This window comes from Trichechus manatus, unplaced genomic scaffold, assembly GCF_000243295.1.
Source record: "Trichechus manatus latirostris isolate Lorelei unplaced genomic scaffold, TriManLat1.0 scaffold00024, whole genome shotgun sequence".
Lineage (NCBI taxonomy): Eukaryota > Metazoa > Chordata > Mammalia > Sirenia > Trichechidae > Trichechus > Trichechus manatus.
Window position 1 is genome coordinate 21,618,795 of NW_004443960.1, and position 16,908 is coordinate 21,635,702.

Genomic DNA, 16,908 nt, shown 5'->3' on the forward strand with positions numbered 1-16,908 from the left:
CACACCCTCGGAAGTTTCTCTGCAACAAAGGAGTCTTGGCCAGGAGGGCCTTTCTCGGCATTCTGATCTGGTTGAGGAGAGCCCAGAGGGTGCTCCTAGCCATGTCCTGGCTGGCCCTCAGCCATTCTCCAGGGCAGATTGGCATCAGACAAACTCGAGTGGTTGCTATGGGTGGCCAGGTCCAGCTGGCTGATCTCTTAGGGATGGCGACTGCATTCTGTGGCACTGCAAGGACCCTGAAATGAAAGTAGCAGTGCTGGGACCGTGTGTCCAGAAGCCTGTTTATTTCAGAACTTGTGTCAGCAAAATGTCCTGCTAGTTTGGACCAGTTCCCATAAGTCCATGGTCAGTGAAGCATTTCTGGAGCCTCCAGTGACAAGGTTGTGCCTTTGTAGAACTTAAATTGCAGTTCTTTTGGGGTAGGAAGGTGGGGCCTTGCCCATGCTACAGAGAGAAAGGAGGTACCATTCACTCATTTATTCATATAACAAATAATTACTGGGCCACTGTTGGATACCAGGCACTGGCCTAGGTTCTAGGGATACAGTGGAAAATAAGAGCCAGTTTTTGCCATAGAGATCTTACAGCTGAGTGGGGAGAAAGCTAAGGAAACAGAACATAGAGTTCTCTGATGGAGGCCTGAGGTGCTGGTCTTGAAAGTCACCATAGTGGTGAAGAGTGTGGGGCCTGGTCTTAGGCGGATCAAGTCCCAGCCCTGCCATTTACCAGTCTTGTGACTTTGGGCAAGTTAGCTCACCTCATGGAATCTCAGATTTGTTATCCATAAAATGGGGAAGGGACTGTTATGGTGATCTAAATGCATTCATACATGTAAAGCATGGGTATAGTGTCTGGTTCAGGGTAAGCACTCAATAAATGGTAGTTACAATTACTGTTGATATTGGGAGATGATACATCTTGAACAAAAACCCCTTATAGGACAGCATTCTTATATATTTTCAAAATTTTTTTCTTAATTTTGTTGAAAATATACCCAGCAGAACATACACCCATTCATCAGTTTCTGCATACATATTTCAGTAACGTTGGTTACATTCTTCACATTGTGTCACCATTCTTGCTGTCTCTACCCATATTATTTCACCAACATTGAGTTACACTCACTACCCCCTAAACTTCTCATTTATGCTTCAGAGTTACTGCTGGCGGTTTGATCTCATATAAATAATTCTTTAAAAAAGCACAGTGCTTATGGCGAATATTCTTTACTCATTTAGCAAAACAGTTGTTTAGTTTAAAGATGACTTCAAAGGATAATTTTGGTTCCTAGTTTGAAGATTTTCTCAGAGTGCTAGATTCGGGGTTTCCTCCAGTCTTAATGAGCCCAGTGAGTCTGGCTTCTTATAAGACTATACAGTTCTGTTCCACATTTTCCCCCCTTTTGATCAAGATTCAGCTCTTGATTCCTTGATCAAAACGTTCAATAACGGCAGCCAGCACCATCCAGTTCTTCTGGTCTCATGACTAAGGAGGCAGTAGTTCATGGAGGCAGACCTGCAGTTGAGTTCCTTCTCTGATTCCTGGGTCCCCTTCTCCCTCTGCTGCTCCATTTTTTAAAAATTTTAAAGTAAAATTAAGAACATCTTGCCCTTTATAATTGGTCTACTACAAAGAAGAGTTGGGGAAAAGAACTCATCCTTCCTTGTTTTGCATCTACAGAGTGCCAGGCACTTAATACAAAACACTTAATCCTCCCAACTTTTAAGACAGTAGAGGTTTTTGCAACCCATTTTACAGAGGAGGAAGCTGACGTTCAGAGAGGTTAAGTAAATTTGCCCAGCATCACACAGTTGATAAATGGCTGAGTTGGAATCAAAGCCAAGTCTTACTGGCCTCAAAGTCCATGTTTCATGCAGCTTCTCTGATACCCTGGGCCTCCAAAGCAGTTGGTTCTGAGGACTACACTTACTGCCCAGTTGATGAACCCTTTGCTTTCCTTAAGTTTTAGCTGGTGGGTTGTCTCCACCTTATGTACTCTGACCCGAATCCTGAAGTGAGAAGAGTTGGCACAGGGCATCTTGCTTCCTTTAGGAGAGCGAATGAGCTTATTCTGGATCTCCCAGTTCACTGGACATTAGGAAAATAGGGCATGCAGATGAAAATCCTTCAAGAAAAGAGACACAGGAATGGAATCCATGTCCTCTCTAGCTTTCAAACCTTGGGGCTGAACATTAGCCCATGGATTTTCTTAGTCCTACCAACTTGACTTTTTTCAGCTATAGTTATCTCAACCTTTGGTGTCTGCTGAGTGTTCTTGATTTCCCACGGGAGCAGCAAGAGCCTGAGGTAGCAGTAGGGACAGAAGGAGAGGGGGAGAATAAGGAAATATGAGAGGCCTAGGAACTGCCCTGGTGGTGCAGTCGGTACAGGGTTTATTTTAATTTGCACCAAAAGGCATAACTGAGATCAGTACTGCAGGTTGGTCTCACCCTGAAGCACGGGGTCCCACTGATAATAATTTTGCTGTAAAGAAACCTTGGCCAAAGGCCAAGGGGGTGTACTGTGCAGAAAAGAGTTAACACAGCAGGCCTGAGACTGCTAGCCTCAGAAAGGCCTGTTCGCAAGGTTGGCCCCTGGCTGGCATCTGGGAACTTGGATTTCAGGAGGGTTCTCACAGTTCACTAAGTAATAAGGATGGCTCACTGTGCCTAAACTGTTTGGACAAACAACATGTTTTATGCTGAACACCTGCTTTCTTTCTGGGAGTCTGGAATTTTGATATGTACTAGGCAGAGGGTGTCCATGTGACCAACCCCCAGTAAAAACCCCAGACACTGAGTCTCTAATGAACTTCCCTGGTAGACATTTCACACGTGTTGTCACAACTTATTGCTGGAAGAAGTAAGTGCATCCTGTGGGACTCCACAGGGAGAGGACTGGGAAGTTTGCACCTGGTTTCCTTTGGGCTTTGCCCCATGCGCCTTTTCCCTTTGCTGATTTTGCTTCACATCCTCTTGCTGTAATAAATCACAGCCATGAATACAACTACATGCCGAGTCCTGTGAGTCTCCTAGCGAATCATCAACTGGGAGTGGCTTTGAGGACCCCCAACACAGGGCATGAGGGGGGCTTCTGGGGTGTTGGTAATGTTCTCTTTCTCCATCTGGTTGCAGTTTACATAGGGTGCGTTCAATTTGTGAAACCTGTAAGTTGTGATATGTGCTCTTTTCTATGAACATATTAAACTTTCACCCCGAGCATTATGATGGGAGCAAGACATGGGGCAGCAAAGACAGCATCATTGTCATCATTATCTCCTAGTTTGAGAGGCAGGTAAAGAGGTGCTTAGAATATGGTTGATTCTTGCAGACTCTATCAAGGACATCAGAGGATGCTAAGGGGCCACAGAGAAGGGGCTTCTAACGTGGGTATTTTGCCATTCCGGGGTTGCCGCTCACGTACCTACAGAAGCCAGACAGGCAAAGGGGCAAAGGGGGAGAGGTGGAAACTGGCAAACTGGGAAGACATTTCGGCTTACTGTTGCTTAACTTCTGATTTTTTTTCGGGAAAAGCCACAAATGTGATTTTTAAAGATGTGAGCTCTCTTGATTTTTAAATGCTGTAAATGAATTCAGTTTTTAAAAAGTGGGGAAGCCAATTTGCTCGGCATTCATCCCATCAGCCATTCCTCCCTCTGACCAACAAATTGATCATCCACGTTTTTTAGGCATTGGGTTAGCAGTGAGCAAGCCAAACAGCTTTCTTGCATAGTGGGTATCGGGCTTCTCAAACTTCAGTGTGTGTAGGAATCACCTGGGCAATCTTGTTGAAAGGCGGATTCTGACTCAGGAAGTCTGGGATGGGGCCTTTCCACCAGGGCCACAGGTGATGGTGATGCTGGGTCCCTGGACCATACTTTGAATAGCCTTGATCTGCAATACAGAGGGGCTTAGGAGCAGCTGTTTATTTGAAGGAGGGGTCCTAGGGGACTTGCTGTGAAGGTGCAGTTGCCTGGCAAGCATACTGTTTTTACGTAGTTTATTTGGGGTGGCTTGGTAGAGAGCTGATGACAACGGAGGTGGGTGCCAAGCCTCTCCCAAACTACGCCTTGGCGCTGCCAGGTCTCTACTCTCATAGGGCTTACGTTGTAGTAGGCGGGGTGGGAATGGAGGACGGTGGTGGAGAAAAGTGTTAGGAAAAGCTTCTTGGACAGGGTGCATGTGAATTGCAGGAGCTCCCCCAGCTGCCCGCGAAAGGGAGACACCCTGAACTCCACTCCCTAGGTATGGGTCACGGCGTTCCCAAGCCGAGTTTCCTAGGCATTCCACGTGTGTGCTGTCCGCGCGTCCCCGCCAATCAAGTTTCTTTCCCTGCTGGGTGCGGGTTTAAAGGCGGCTGCTTTGCAGAGTGCTCCCATGGTGCCGCGCGGCGAGCGGGTTTGGATTTTAAATCCCCGCGGCCAATCAGTGGCGCGCAGGGTTTTGTAACGTTCCCGGCGCCGCGTTTGAATTCGAGGAGGAGCGGAGCGGTGCAGAGAGTCTGCCCAGACCCTGCTAAGTCCGCTGAGCAACTCCGAGAGCATGAGTGCGGCAGTGACGGCAGGGAAGCTGGCGCGGGCACCGGCCGAGACGGGGAAGACCGGGGCCCCGGGAATTGCAGTTCCCGGGGCTACGGCGGCCGCCCCGCCGGCGAAAGAGATCCCGGAGGTCCTAGTGGACCCGCGCAGCCGGCGGCGCTATCTGCGCGGTCGCTTCCTGGGCAAGGGAGGCTTTGCCAAGTGCTTCGAGATCTCGGACGCGGAGACCAAGGAGGTGTTCGCCGGCAAGATCGTGCCTAAATCGCTGTTGCTCAAGCCGCACCAGAAGGAGAAGATGTCCATGGAAATATCTATTCACCGTAGCCTTGCCCACCAGCACGTCGTCGGCTTCCACGGCTTTTTCGAGGACAGCGACTTCGTGTTCGTGGTGCTGGAGCTCTGCCGCCGGAGGGTGAGGGTCTCTGCTTGGAGGATTGCAGCTGCCTGGGGCCCGGGGTTGGGGCGCTGGGGACCCGGAGCTGCTGGGAAGGGCTTCCTGGGGAAGGAGCGCCCGGCATCCGTAGCTGCTAGGGAAAGGTTGCTCGGAAACTCTAGGTAGGGCAGGGGAAGGTCTCAGGTAGCGGGTGCTTGGCACTTGAAGCTGCTTAGGGAGAGGGTTAAGTGGAGCCTGAGTCTTGTTGCTGCTAGGGAAGGCGGCTCCTGGACGCTGGGTGATTGGAGAGGGGAGAACTCTGGAAGTGGATGCTAGGACCTCCAGAGTTGCAATGGGGGGAGCCCCGGGTAAAGGGTGCTGGGGACCTGGAGCTTCCGGAGTGGGGCTGGTGGGGGAGCTGGAGCTAGACTTCGGAACTTCCAGGGAAGAGAGAGGTCAGGAAAGGGTACTGGGGACTCTGAGCTTCGTGAGTAGGGCTGGGAGAGGGGTCCCAGATAAGGATCTTGGGAGAAAAGTACTATTAGGGGGAGTGCTGTGAGCTGTTGTAGCCAGGGTTAGGGCAAGGGTCCAGCTTGCGGTTTGTCCTGGAGAAGGAATGGAAGAGGGGATAGGAAGGGGGAAGAACCTGCCAAGATCCCTCCTCATATCCCTTTGCCTGTCCCTGGGGGTCTAGGATCCAGTCCTGGGCTGCCTTTTCCTAGAAACCCCACATCCCCAACACCGCCTCTCCACTCCTTCTCCTACTCCGACCTAGTCCCTCCTGGAGTTGCACAAGCGGAGGAAAGCGTTGACGGAGCCTGAGGCACGTTACTACCTGCGGCAGATAGTCCTTGGCTGCCAGTACTTGCACCGAAACCGCGTCATTCACCGGGACCTCAAGCTGGGCAACCTCTTTCTGAACGAAGATCTGGAGGTCAAAATAGGTGAGGTGCTGGTCCTGCAGGGGTGACCTACACCACTAGAAGCGGGGAAGAACGAGGAGGAAGTGGAGGGAGGGAGGGAATAGGAAGAAGGGAAGGGAGAAAGTGGAAGATGGGAAGTCTGGGCTGTTGATTGCCTCTAGAGCCCCTCTTTAGTCCAGAAATCTGAAACAAAGGGCCCACAAGCCAGTATCTTGCCTGCAAATGCATTTTGTACCCCTTCACTGTATTTTTTTTTTTTTTTAAGAAGAATTAGTTTCTATTTTTTCACTTGGGAGGCTTGACATAAATATTTGGATTTGGCGCTCCTTTAAACGATTAGGAACCCTGGCAACACAGGGACAGCATTCCCTCAGGGCTGTCCTTTGCTAGGCTGAGAGCATCTGACCCCTTTAGACTCCCTCTGGTTTGCCACAGCCCCCACCCCTCCCTATTACTGCTTCAAACTTGCCAAGCATCAGTCATGAGGTTACTTGCTTGATCCCTGTAGGTGTTTGGGTTTTGCTGTTCCTACCTTGTTCCCTTTTAGAAGCATAGCCCTCCTTTTTATGGGGGGCTGGGGGGGCATGGGAAGCATCACTCTGGGGTCAGCAGGTGGGAGGATTCCTGGGCAAGCCTCCCCGGGTGCAAGGAGTAGAGACTTGTGGGAACAGATGACTGTAGGGTTGGATGGCTGAACCTGAAACAGCTGTCTGCATTGACAGCTGGCAGAGACTGGCATCTGAGCACCCCCTCTTCCTCCTTCTGTCCCAGGGGATTTTGGACTGGCCACCAAAGTTGAATATGACGGGGAGCGGAAGAAGACCTTGTGTGGGACTCCTAATTACATTGCTCCTGAGGTGCTGAGCAAGAAAGGGCACAGTTTCGAGGTGGATGTATGGTCCATTGGGTGCATCATGTAAGTTGGGAGCTGTCTCAGGACCCATCTGGCCTCAGTAGGGGCCCTTTTTGGGCATCTCATCTGGCTGCCCTTCTCCTGGGGACATTTGTGTTCATGGAAAGGCTGCTCCAAAGGACAGATGGTCCAGAAACAAAGCCTAATTTCCCTATCTTTTCTTGTCACTCTGTAGTATCCTGTAAGATTCCTGCAGTGTGAGCCATGGGTCCAGGAAGGAGGAAGGAGCACCAGTTGGCATGTTTCCATAACCTTGCTCTAGACTGTCACTACTCAAAGTGGGGTCCACAGACAACAGCATCACCTGGAAGTTGTTAGAAATGGCAGACTGTCAGGCCTCAGATCTACTGGGTCAGAATCTAGAGTTTAACAAGATCCTTGGTTGATTTCTATGCACAATAAAGTTTTAGGAACACTGGGTGGGAGGAATCAGGCCAGGTGTTAGGGCTGGTAGGAGGGGTTCCTGTAGTCTGTCTGGATCAAGACCATCAGAGGAGGTTAGGTGGTGGGCAGAGGCGTGGACCTTTTTAGGTGTTACTTTGTTGTTATTGTTGGCCTGGGTACTGGAGAGTTAGAAATGAGTCATAGCAATGGCTTTCATACTTTGCAATAGAGCTTTTTTTCCAAATGAAAATGTCAAGCCTTCTCTTAAGTGTAGAACTACTAAACATGGAGCTGCTTCTGTAGGAGTTGGGAGCTCACCTACTTTAACCTGCTTTGTACAGCTGGCAGCCTCTGAGGCCCTTCCACAGAGTCCTATGTTACTACTGCAAGCTGGAGTTGAAAAATTGTTGCCTCGTAAGAACCCTGGTCTTATCCTTTGTATTCTACTGAGAGCTCACCCCAGCCAGTGTCCTGGCTCCTGGGGCAGCTGAGTGGACTTGGGGATTGACTTCAGGGACCCTAGACCCAGAAGATGCCTGGGCACTCCATTCTGGCCCTGAAATGGGGCCTTCTGCATCTAGATTTTGCCTGGGAGCATTGAGCCAAATCCCACCTTGTACTTACAGGTATACGTTGTTAGTGGGCAAGCCACCTTTTGAGACTTCCTGCCTAAAAGAGACCTACCTCCGGATCAAGAAGAATGAATACAGTATTCCCAAGGTGACTAACAATGTTTTAAGTTAAAATTTATTGTTTAGTTTTCCCTAAAGCTATTTACTGAGTCTAGCTGTAACCTGGGATCAGCGATAGGTCAGCCTCAGCTCACGGGTAGCCACAGGGCATTCGAGGATCTATGCCTGAAATTGCATACAGAACTTCGTGCATCTGTGCACGTAGGCAATTTTTCTTTGGAGAGACAGTTTGTACTTTCTCAAAGGGATGTGTGACCCAACAGATATGTAAAAGGCAAAAACAAAACAAAAACCAGGAAGGGAGTAGGAGGCAGAAGTGTTTAAGCTTTGGCAGTGGAGTGTCTTGATTCAGATTGGCTCCGTCACTTAGGAGCCAGGTGGATCACCTTGAACAAATGGCCTGAATCTTCTGAGCCATAGTTTCTCATCTGTAAAATGGACTGCCTCTAGAGTACCTTGCATACAGTAAGCACTTGCAGAATTGTCAACCACTGTGAATCCAATGGCAAAGTGGTATCCATTTGTACAACCACTAGGGTAAACATGCATGTTCCTGCAGAAGCCTGGCTCATGGCCACTTTCTAGTTGCTGTCCTTGACATGTGTAGCCAGGAGCCACGTCTTCTCATAAAGGACAGAAGGACTGAATCTCTGCCACCAAGAGTCAGTTAACTCTGTTTAGTGGTTCAGAGTGTGAGTGCTCGAGTCAACTAGACTCCTTGGTTGTGGATGCTGGCACCACCACTCATTAGGTATGTGTTCTTAGGCAAGGACTTGTCTTAGTCATCTAGTGCTGCTATAACAGAAATACCACAAGTGGATGGCTTTAACAGACAGATTTATTGTCTCACAGTTGAGGAGGCTAGACGTCCGAATTCAGGGTGCCAACTCCCGGGGAGTGCTTTCTCTGTTGGCTCTGGGGGAAGGTCGTTGTCATCAATCTTCCCCCTGGATCTAGGAGTTTCTTGGCGCAGGGACCCTGGGTCCAAAGGACGTGCTCCACTCCCAGCTCTTCTTTCTTGGTGGTAGGAGGTCCCTCTTTCTGCTAGTCTGTCTCCTTTTATCTCTTGTAAGATAAAAGGTGATGCAGGCCACCCCCAGAGAAACTCCCCTTAGATCAGATCAGGGCTGTGAGTAAGGGTGTTCCATCCCACCCTAATCCTCATCAACATGACCTAATCCTGTCTCATTAATATCAGACAGCTCACTCCCAGATGGGGCCATAACCACAGGCATGCAGGCTAGGATTTACAACACATCACAAAATGGTGGATAATGGATCACAAAATGGAGGACAACCACACAATACTGGGGATCATGGCCTAGCCAAAGTTGACATATATTTTGACGGGACACAATTCAATCCAAGACAGCACTTAACCTCTTGATGCCTGTTTCCTCATTGCAAAAGAGGGATGATAATAGAGGGCCGCCATCCCACAGATGTTTTTGTGGGGGTTAAATACTTAGTGCTTAGAATTTTCCTGGCACATAGTAAGCATGTAGTTGATGCTAGGCTGTAATTGTGCCCTAGCCCTGTGCTAGATTATAGCTCATTGAATCTTCTCAACAGTTCTTCAAGATTGGTGCTATATGCCCCTTTTACAGATGATGATACAAAGGCCCTAGAAAGTCTGGTTTCTTGTCATAAAGTTTCACAGTTAGTATTAAAGAGCAGAGCTGAGATTTGAACCCAGATCTTTGATCTCAAAGCCTGTGTTCTCAAGTGCTACTGTAGGGGTGAGCAACTTTAATTATGCAAAGGTAAATTCAGGGGAAAAAAATTCCCCGTTTCAAAATAAAATTAATCTTGAGTCTCAAGAGGAAGGGAAAATAATCATTCTCACAACTTAGGTTGACACTTGTTGACTCAGTAAAGCTGATGGTGGGGAAATTGGCATTATTTGTAGCAACTGAGCTGTGGCATATTTGAGACCATGGGCTGAGGCCCACAGGACCTTACAGTTGTGCTATGCTTGGGGTCCCTTGTCACATCCTGTTTATGGCTTTCCTCTCTGCTCCAGCACATCAACCCCCTGGCTGCCTCCCTCATACAGAAAATGCTTCAGACGGATCCCACTGCCCGCCCAACCATTAGTGAGCTGCTCAACGATGAGTTCTTTACTTCTGGTTACATCCCCGCCCGTCTCCCCATCACCTGCCTCACCATTCCACCTAGGTTTTCAATTGCTCCCAGCAGCCTGGACCCCAGCAACCGGAAGCCTCTCACAGTCCTCAATAAAGGTAAAATAGGGATCTGGGTAGACAGCAGACCCCCCCAGAGAAGGCCCAGGCTTTAGGTGTGGAGGTGGCTTGCTCCCTGCCACCAGAGCTCAGGTGTGGAATAGGATAGTGTCCTGTCCCTGAGGCCATGGCCACCCTTTCCAACTGGCCTTGTCAGCAAAGACAGACCTGACCACAGCTGGAACAGACCCCTTGGGCCCAAGTAGAAGAGAGTGGATCTTGACTCCAAGCCTAAAAAATTATTTTTGATCATTTAAAACAATTGCTAACACAACTCTCACATGGTTCATTGAAAAAATATGAACATTTTCGAATATACACATTGAACATAATACATTGGACCCCAGCCACTGAACCGATTATCAGCGATGAAGATGTGGTCACATTTACTTCATCTATCCCCTCTCCCCTTTTTTGTTTTTTCTTTTTTGCTCCTTTTTTGAAGTATTTTTAAAGTTAATCCTAGACATCTTTTCTCCTCTATAAACTTCAGTCTGCATCTCATTAAAACATGGACATTTTCTAAAACCACATACTCTCACTTAGATTCTTGTTGCTTCTAAGTCTCTTCAAAGGTCAGAATTAGGAAATATATTTGGGAGGGGAAGCTTGAGTATATTAATATTCCTGATTCATATTTTTAAAACATTTTATCTTGATACTATTTCAAACTCATGAAAAGTTGCAAGAACAGACATTTAACCCAGAACCATGAATTAACATTTTTCTTCACATTTGCTTTGTCAGTCTCTTTTCTGAATCATTTAAGGGTAAGCTGTATACATCCTTGCCCTTTACTGCTTAATACTTCTGAGTATATTTCCTAAGAACCAAGATTTTTATACAGAACCACAGTGCATAACACAGTTATCAACGTTAGGAAATTTAACATTGATGCAATATTGTCTTATAGCATTTTCCCCTCAATGTGGAGTTACTGTTTTTCATTTTGGTAATTGTCTGATTCAAAGATAATACAGGACTTTTAGTTTATTTTTCAACATATATAAAGTAGTTCCTGTTGTTAAATGACATTTTATTTTCTTGCCGTTCCATTTGTCCTTAGACTATAGTCCATTAAGGACATATAGTACAAAGAATAAGTTGCTTAAAATACGTTCTTTTCCCCTCTGTATAGATATGTCACCAATTTGATATACAACTTAATTTGTTTCCGTTAGTTTTCGATTTTTAGGGATTACTTTTTTTAACTTAGTTTTGAAGTAATTTTAGACTTATACAGAAAAGTAGCAAAAATAGTATAGAGAGTTCCCATGTACCTGTCATCCAAATCCCCCAATGTTAACCACAAAACAATTATCAAAACTAAGAAAATAACCTTGGGACAATACTCTTGACTAAACTACTGTCTCTATTTGGATTTCACCTGTTTTTTCCACTAATGCGTTTTTTCTGTTCCAGGATCTAGATCCAATCCAGGATCCCATGTTGCATTTAGTTGACATGTCTCCTTAGTCTCCACCAACCTTTAACAGTTCCTCAGTTTTCCGTTGTCTTTGATGAAACCTTGACCCTTTTGAAGAGCACTACTCAGTTATTTTGTAGAATGCTTCTCAGTGGGCTTTGATGTTTTCTCATGGTTAGATTGAGGTTATGCATTCTTGGCAAGAATAGCACAGAGGAGAGAGGAGTACCCATCTCAGTGCATTGTACAGGGGGTACATGATGATACTTTTTTTTTTTTTTTTACTGGTGATGTTAGCCTTGATCACTTGGTTAAGGTGGTGTCTGCTGGGTTTCTCTACTGCAAAGTTAAGATTTTTCCCTTTATAATTAATATATATCTTGGTAAGGTACTTTGAGACGATCCTGTTTGTTCTCAAACTTTTACCCACTAATGTTAGCATCCATGGGTGAGTCCTGCAGCTGTTATTACTGTAATGCTCTCATGGGGATTTTCCTCTCCCTTGCCTCCATTTATTAATTGAAATTCTTCTGTAAGGAAGAGCTGTTGCTTCTCCCCCATCTGCTCATTTATTTATTTGGTCATGTATCAGTAGGGATGGACTCATGGATATTTATTTTATTCTTTGGGTTATAATCTAATGCTGTTAAGATTTTTTTTTTCTCCTTTTGGTTTTAATTTTTAAACATCTCACATTTAAAAACAAACCTATTATGGAAATTTTCAAACTTATCCAAAAATAGAGCAGACTGTGTGATGAATTTCTATGAACTCATCATCCATTTTCAATAGTTATCAACATTTGGCTGTATTTGCTTTATCTATTCCATCTTTTTATTGCAATCGTATTTTAAAGCAAATCCAAGCATTTTATTTCACACTTAAATCCTTGTCACAGCATAGTTGTTCTTTTTTTTTTTTTAATTTGAAAACTCTGATCTTGAAATGTTTTAAGAAAAGTTTCATATTACACAAGAAAAGCACATGTTGGTGGGGGAAAAAAACTAAACACTTCAGCATAAAGAAAATAAAAATTATCTGTTCCTACCACTCAGATATAATCAGTGTTAAAAATTTCGGTGTGTATCTTTTCAGACTCTTTTTGGTCACATATAAGCACATAAAGTGAATTTTAGGGTGGGAAATCTCTTCTAATTCCCTTTGTACATTTCCATTTTTAAAAAAAAACAAACCCCTTGCCATCGAGTCAGTTCTGACTCAGTGACCCCAAAGAACAGTAGAACTGCCCCATGGGTTCTCCAGGGCTATAATTCTTTATGGAAGCAGACTGCCACACCCTTCTCCTGTAGAGTGGCTGGTGGGTTTGAATCTCCAACCTTTTGGTTAGCAGCCAAGCACTTAACCACTGTGCCATCAAGTCTGCTATTTTCATTTAAAGGCCTGCTGAATCCATCCTGCTGGTGAGCTCTGATTTACTGAGTCCTCCCATCTTCTTGGATGCAGAAGATGCTTTTAGTTCTTTGCTTGAAGCCCAGCAGCTCCAAGCACCTGGTCCTTCATGCTGTCTTCCTGAGTGGCATACGGTGTCCATAGGGCTACACCATTGGGTCAGAGGCCTGAGCTTCTGAAGCTCTGGGGCTGTGTGTGGCCGTGGTGCCTTCATAGAGGCCTTTGCTTGGCTCTGGAGGTACTAGTGAGTACCATCTGCCTGCCATGGGAACATGGCAGCTGCTGCTTTGATAACCTGGCACTGACTCAGTTTCCCCAAAGCAATGACAGTTGAAAGAGCATTTCTCTGGGGAGAGCACCAGCCGTGGCAGCAGGTCCTGTGCATGACTGTGCCTCATCTTCTTCCTAGGCATGGAGAACCCTGTGCCTGAGCGTCCCCGGGAAAAAGAGGAGCCAGTAGTTCAGGAGACGAGTGAGGCAGTCGACTGCCACCTTGGTGAAATGCTGCAGCAGCTACACAGTGTCAATGCTGCCAAGCCCTCAGAGCGGGGGCTGGTGAGGCAAGGTGAGCACTGTGTGGCCTGGCAAGGGGAGGTTTTCCGGGGTATCTGGAGAGGGCAGGGCAGTCCCAGCCAGGAGACTGTTAGTACCTTGTGCAGGCCCATCACCATAATATGTTTGGTTCCCTCACTTTCTATAAATTCAAATGAGTTAGCTTGACATTCCAAGGCCCTCTTTCTTTTTTGATTCATCTGCTCTTACCGCAGAAATGCCCCATCTTCCAGCCACCTCAGATTACTGGCTGTCCTCTAAATATGTTACCTGGATATAGTTTACACAGGCTGTTTCTTCTGCTCTGTGAACTCCTAGTTGTCCTTTGAGAGAGTTGAAAGAACAGACCCAGACATGCTGCGGTCTGGGGCGTTTGCACTTACCGTTCCCTCCTGGAGTGCACTTCCGCCAGCATCTGCATGGCTCTTGATCGCACCTCCTTCAAGTGCCTGCTTCAGTGGCACCTCCGTGACCATTTCCCTGCCCCCCACTCCTTCCCTGCCCTGCCTGGTATAGATTTCTCCATAGCACGTCTCACCTAACTTTCTAAAGTTCCCACATTTGTTTATTGTGTTTAAATAAGGGGTTTCTTGCATGCTCTGAACATAGCATTTTGATGTGTTTGGAATTGTCCTTTCACAATTTTTTCTAATTGTTGTGAAAAATATAGATAGCACCACATTTGCCAAGTCACCATCTTTCATGTATGCAATTCACTGAGATCAGTTACATCAGTCTTGTTGTGCAACCATCACCACTGTCCTTTGCCAAAGTTTCCATCCCCATAAAGAAAAACTCAGTGCTTCCTAAATAATAATTCCCCTCAGTCCCCCTCCTTTCCACCCCTGGTAACCACTGTTAAACTTTGATCTCTATATACTCTCATAATTTTTTAATCACTCAAAACTGGAAAACTAGATAATGTGCCAGCCACTGACTCTTACCATGAATGAAGTAACTTACGTATTTTATCCATGTTTATTTATTTTTATTGTGATACATAGCAGAACATTTGCCATTTCAACATTTTTCTACATGTACAATTCACTGACGCTAATTATGTTCATCATGTTGTGCATCCATCACCAGTATCTGTTTCCAGATTTTTCCATCACCCTTAACAGAAGTTCAGTGCCCCCTAAGCAATGGTGTCCTCTTACCCATATTTATTTTAATTAGCCTTTGTCCCTGCAACCAGGGCGCAAGCTCCAGGTAGGCTGAGTCTTTTGTCTCTTGTTCACTGTGCCCACAACAGTACCTAGCACACATTAGGCCTTCAATAAATGGGTCGATTGAATGCTTGAGTGGAACTTGGTATACAGTGCTGTAACTTTCTGCTTAAAAGTCTGTCCTGCTGTTTGTCTGTGCTTATTGGTGGTAGAGGCCATGCTTGCTCTTCTCTGGGGCCCCAGGCCTGGCTTACAGTAGGTGTCTCCTCTTCTCTGCCTCTTGACTGAACCCAGGTGAGGTGCCTGGCAGGTTTCCCTGGTGTGGGCCACATGAGTGAACCAGAGGGGAAGAAGCTGGTCCTGACCAATCACCTGTCTGTTTCTGTCTCAGAGGAGGCCGAGGATCCCGCCTGCATTCCCATCTTCTGGATCAGCAAATGGGTGGACTATTCAGACAAGTATGGCCTTGGTAGGTTTCTTTTAGAATGGGTGGGTGGCTTACATACCACCAGGTGACCCTTTGAGTTGTTATCGGCTCTTGTCTTTTTTGCTCCCAAGTCCCCTTGTCTCAACACTCTCCTATCTGTATCCCAGGACTCCCAGTTTCAGCTCCCGATGTCCCCCTGTCCCCCGTTCCCTATTTCTGAGGTCTCTCCCCACCTACCGCTAGGGTATCAGCTGTGTGACAATAGCGTGGGGGTGCTCTTCAATGACTCGACTCGCCTCATCCTCTACAACGATGGTGAGAGCCTGCAGTACATTGAGCGTGATGGCACAGAGTCCTACCTCACCGTCAGCTCCCATCCCAACTCCTTGATGAAGAAGGTGAGTGCTGGCCAGCCCGTGGGCTTAATGTGTCAGGGTGGGGGTTAGACAAGGTCAGGCTATAACTCTGGGCCGCCTCCCCAACTTTCCAACCAGATCACACTCCTGAAGTATTTCCGGAATTACATGAGTGAACACTTGCTGAAGGCTGGTGCCAATATCACGCCACGGGAAGGTGATGAGCTAGCCCGGCTACCGTACCTGCGTACCTGGTTCCGCACCCGCAGCGCCATCATCCTACACCTCAGCAATGGCTGTGTGCAGATCAACTTCTTCCAGGTGAGCTGAGTGAAGGTGGGGCAGGGCAGAGTTGGGGGTGGGTATCTGTGCCTGGCAGTGGGCCCACAGGAGTGGGGTGGGTATCTGTGCCTGGCAGTGGGCCCACAGGAGTGGGGTGGGTATCTGTGCCTGGCAGTGGGCCCACAGGAGTGGGGTGGGTATCTGTGCCTGGCAGTGGGCCCACAGGAGTGGGGTGGGTATCTGTGCCTGGCGGTGGGCCCACAGGAGTTGGGTGGGTTGTGTGTCTCTACAGTGGAGGCTACCTGTCCTTGGCAGCAGCAGTAAGAAGGGAGTGAAGTGGGATGGGGACTCCCTGTTCATCGGCTGGAATATCTTCCTCCACTCCCATAAAATACCCATTGCCATAGAATTGATTCTGACTCATAGTGACCCTATAGGACCGAGTAGAACTGCCCCATAGGGTTTCCAAGGCTGTAATCTTTACGGAGGCAGACTGCCACATCTTCCTCCCGCAGAGCAGCTAGTAGGTTCAAACTGCTGACCTTTCAGTTAGCAGCTAAGCGCTTAACCGCTGTGCCACCAGGGCTCCTGACTCCTCCCCTCCACTCCCTGCAAATACACTAGCAGCTGGGATCTTCAACCTACTGATAACCTCCATCTGTCCATCCCCCTCCCCTTCTAGGACCATACCAAACTCATCCTGTGCCCACTGATGGCAGCCGTGACTTACATCAACGAGAAGCGGGACTTCCGCACGTACCGCCTGAGCCTCCTCGAGGAGCATGGCTGCTCCAAGGAGCTGGCCAGCCGTCTCCGCTATGCCCGCACCATGGTGGACAAGCTGCTGAGCTCACGCTCTGCCTCCAACCGCCTCAAGGCCTCCTCGTAGGCCTCCCTCCCTCTGGACTGGTGCCCCTCTTCACTCCCACAAGCACCTAGGGCCTACACTGGTTAGCCCGCGGCCTTGTTTCTCTTCATGTGCCTCCCAGCCCTGGGGGCGGGGAAGGAGCTACACCATCCTTGCAGGTGGGGGTTGCTATGTAAGTTATTTTTTTACATGTTTGGGTATGGGTCCTGAAGCCCCTTCCCCTTCCCTCAACCCCACCATATGAATTGTACAGATTATTTCTATTGAATTTTGAACTGTCCTATCCTTGGCTTTATGCACATTAAACATATGTAAGTCTTCTTTTTCTTCTTGGATTCCCTTTGCTCTGGGAC

The 16,908-nt window shown here is 47.4% G+C and overlaps 1 protein-coding gene across 1 annotated transcript; it reads left to right on the forward strand.

The window, feature by feature from the left end:
• Nucleotides 1-4,376: 4,376 nt before the first annotated feature.
• PLK1 (polo like kinase 1) lies at nucleotides 4,377-16,876 on the forward strand. Its single transcript, XM_004373339.3, has 10 exons — nucleotides 4,377-4,949; nucleotides 5,686-5,854; nucleotides 6,605-6,749; nucleotides 7,757-7,850; nucleotides 9,846-10,065; nucleotides 13,311-13,466; nucleotides 15,014-15,091; nucleotides 15,293-15,447; nucleotides 15,544-15,726; nucleotides 16,370-16,876. Exons 1-10 carry the CDS (start codon nucleotides 4,542-4,544, stop codon nucleotides 16,574-16,576), a joined length of 1,815 nt encoding a protein of 604 aa, XP_004373396.1. The 5' UTR covers nucleotides 4,377-4,541; the 3' UTR covers nucleotides 16,577-16,876.
• Nucleotides 16,877-16,908: the final 32 nt, after the last annotated feature.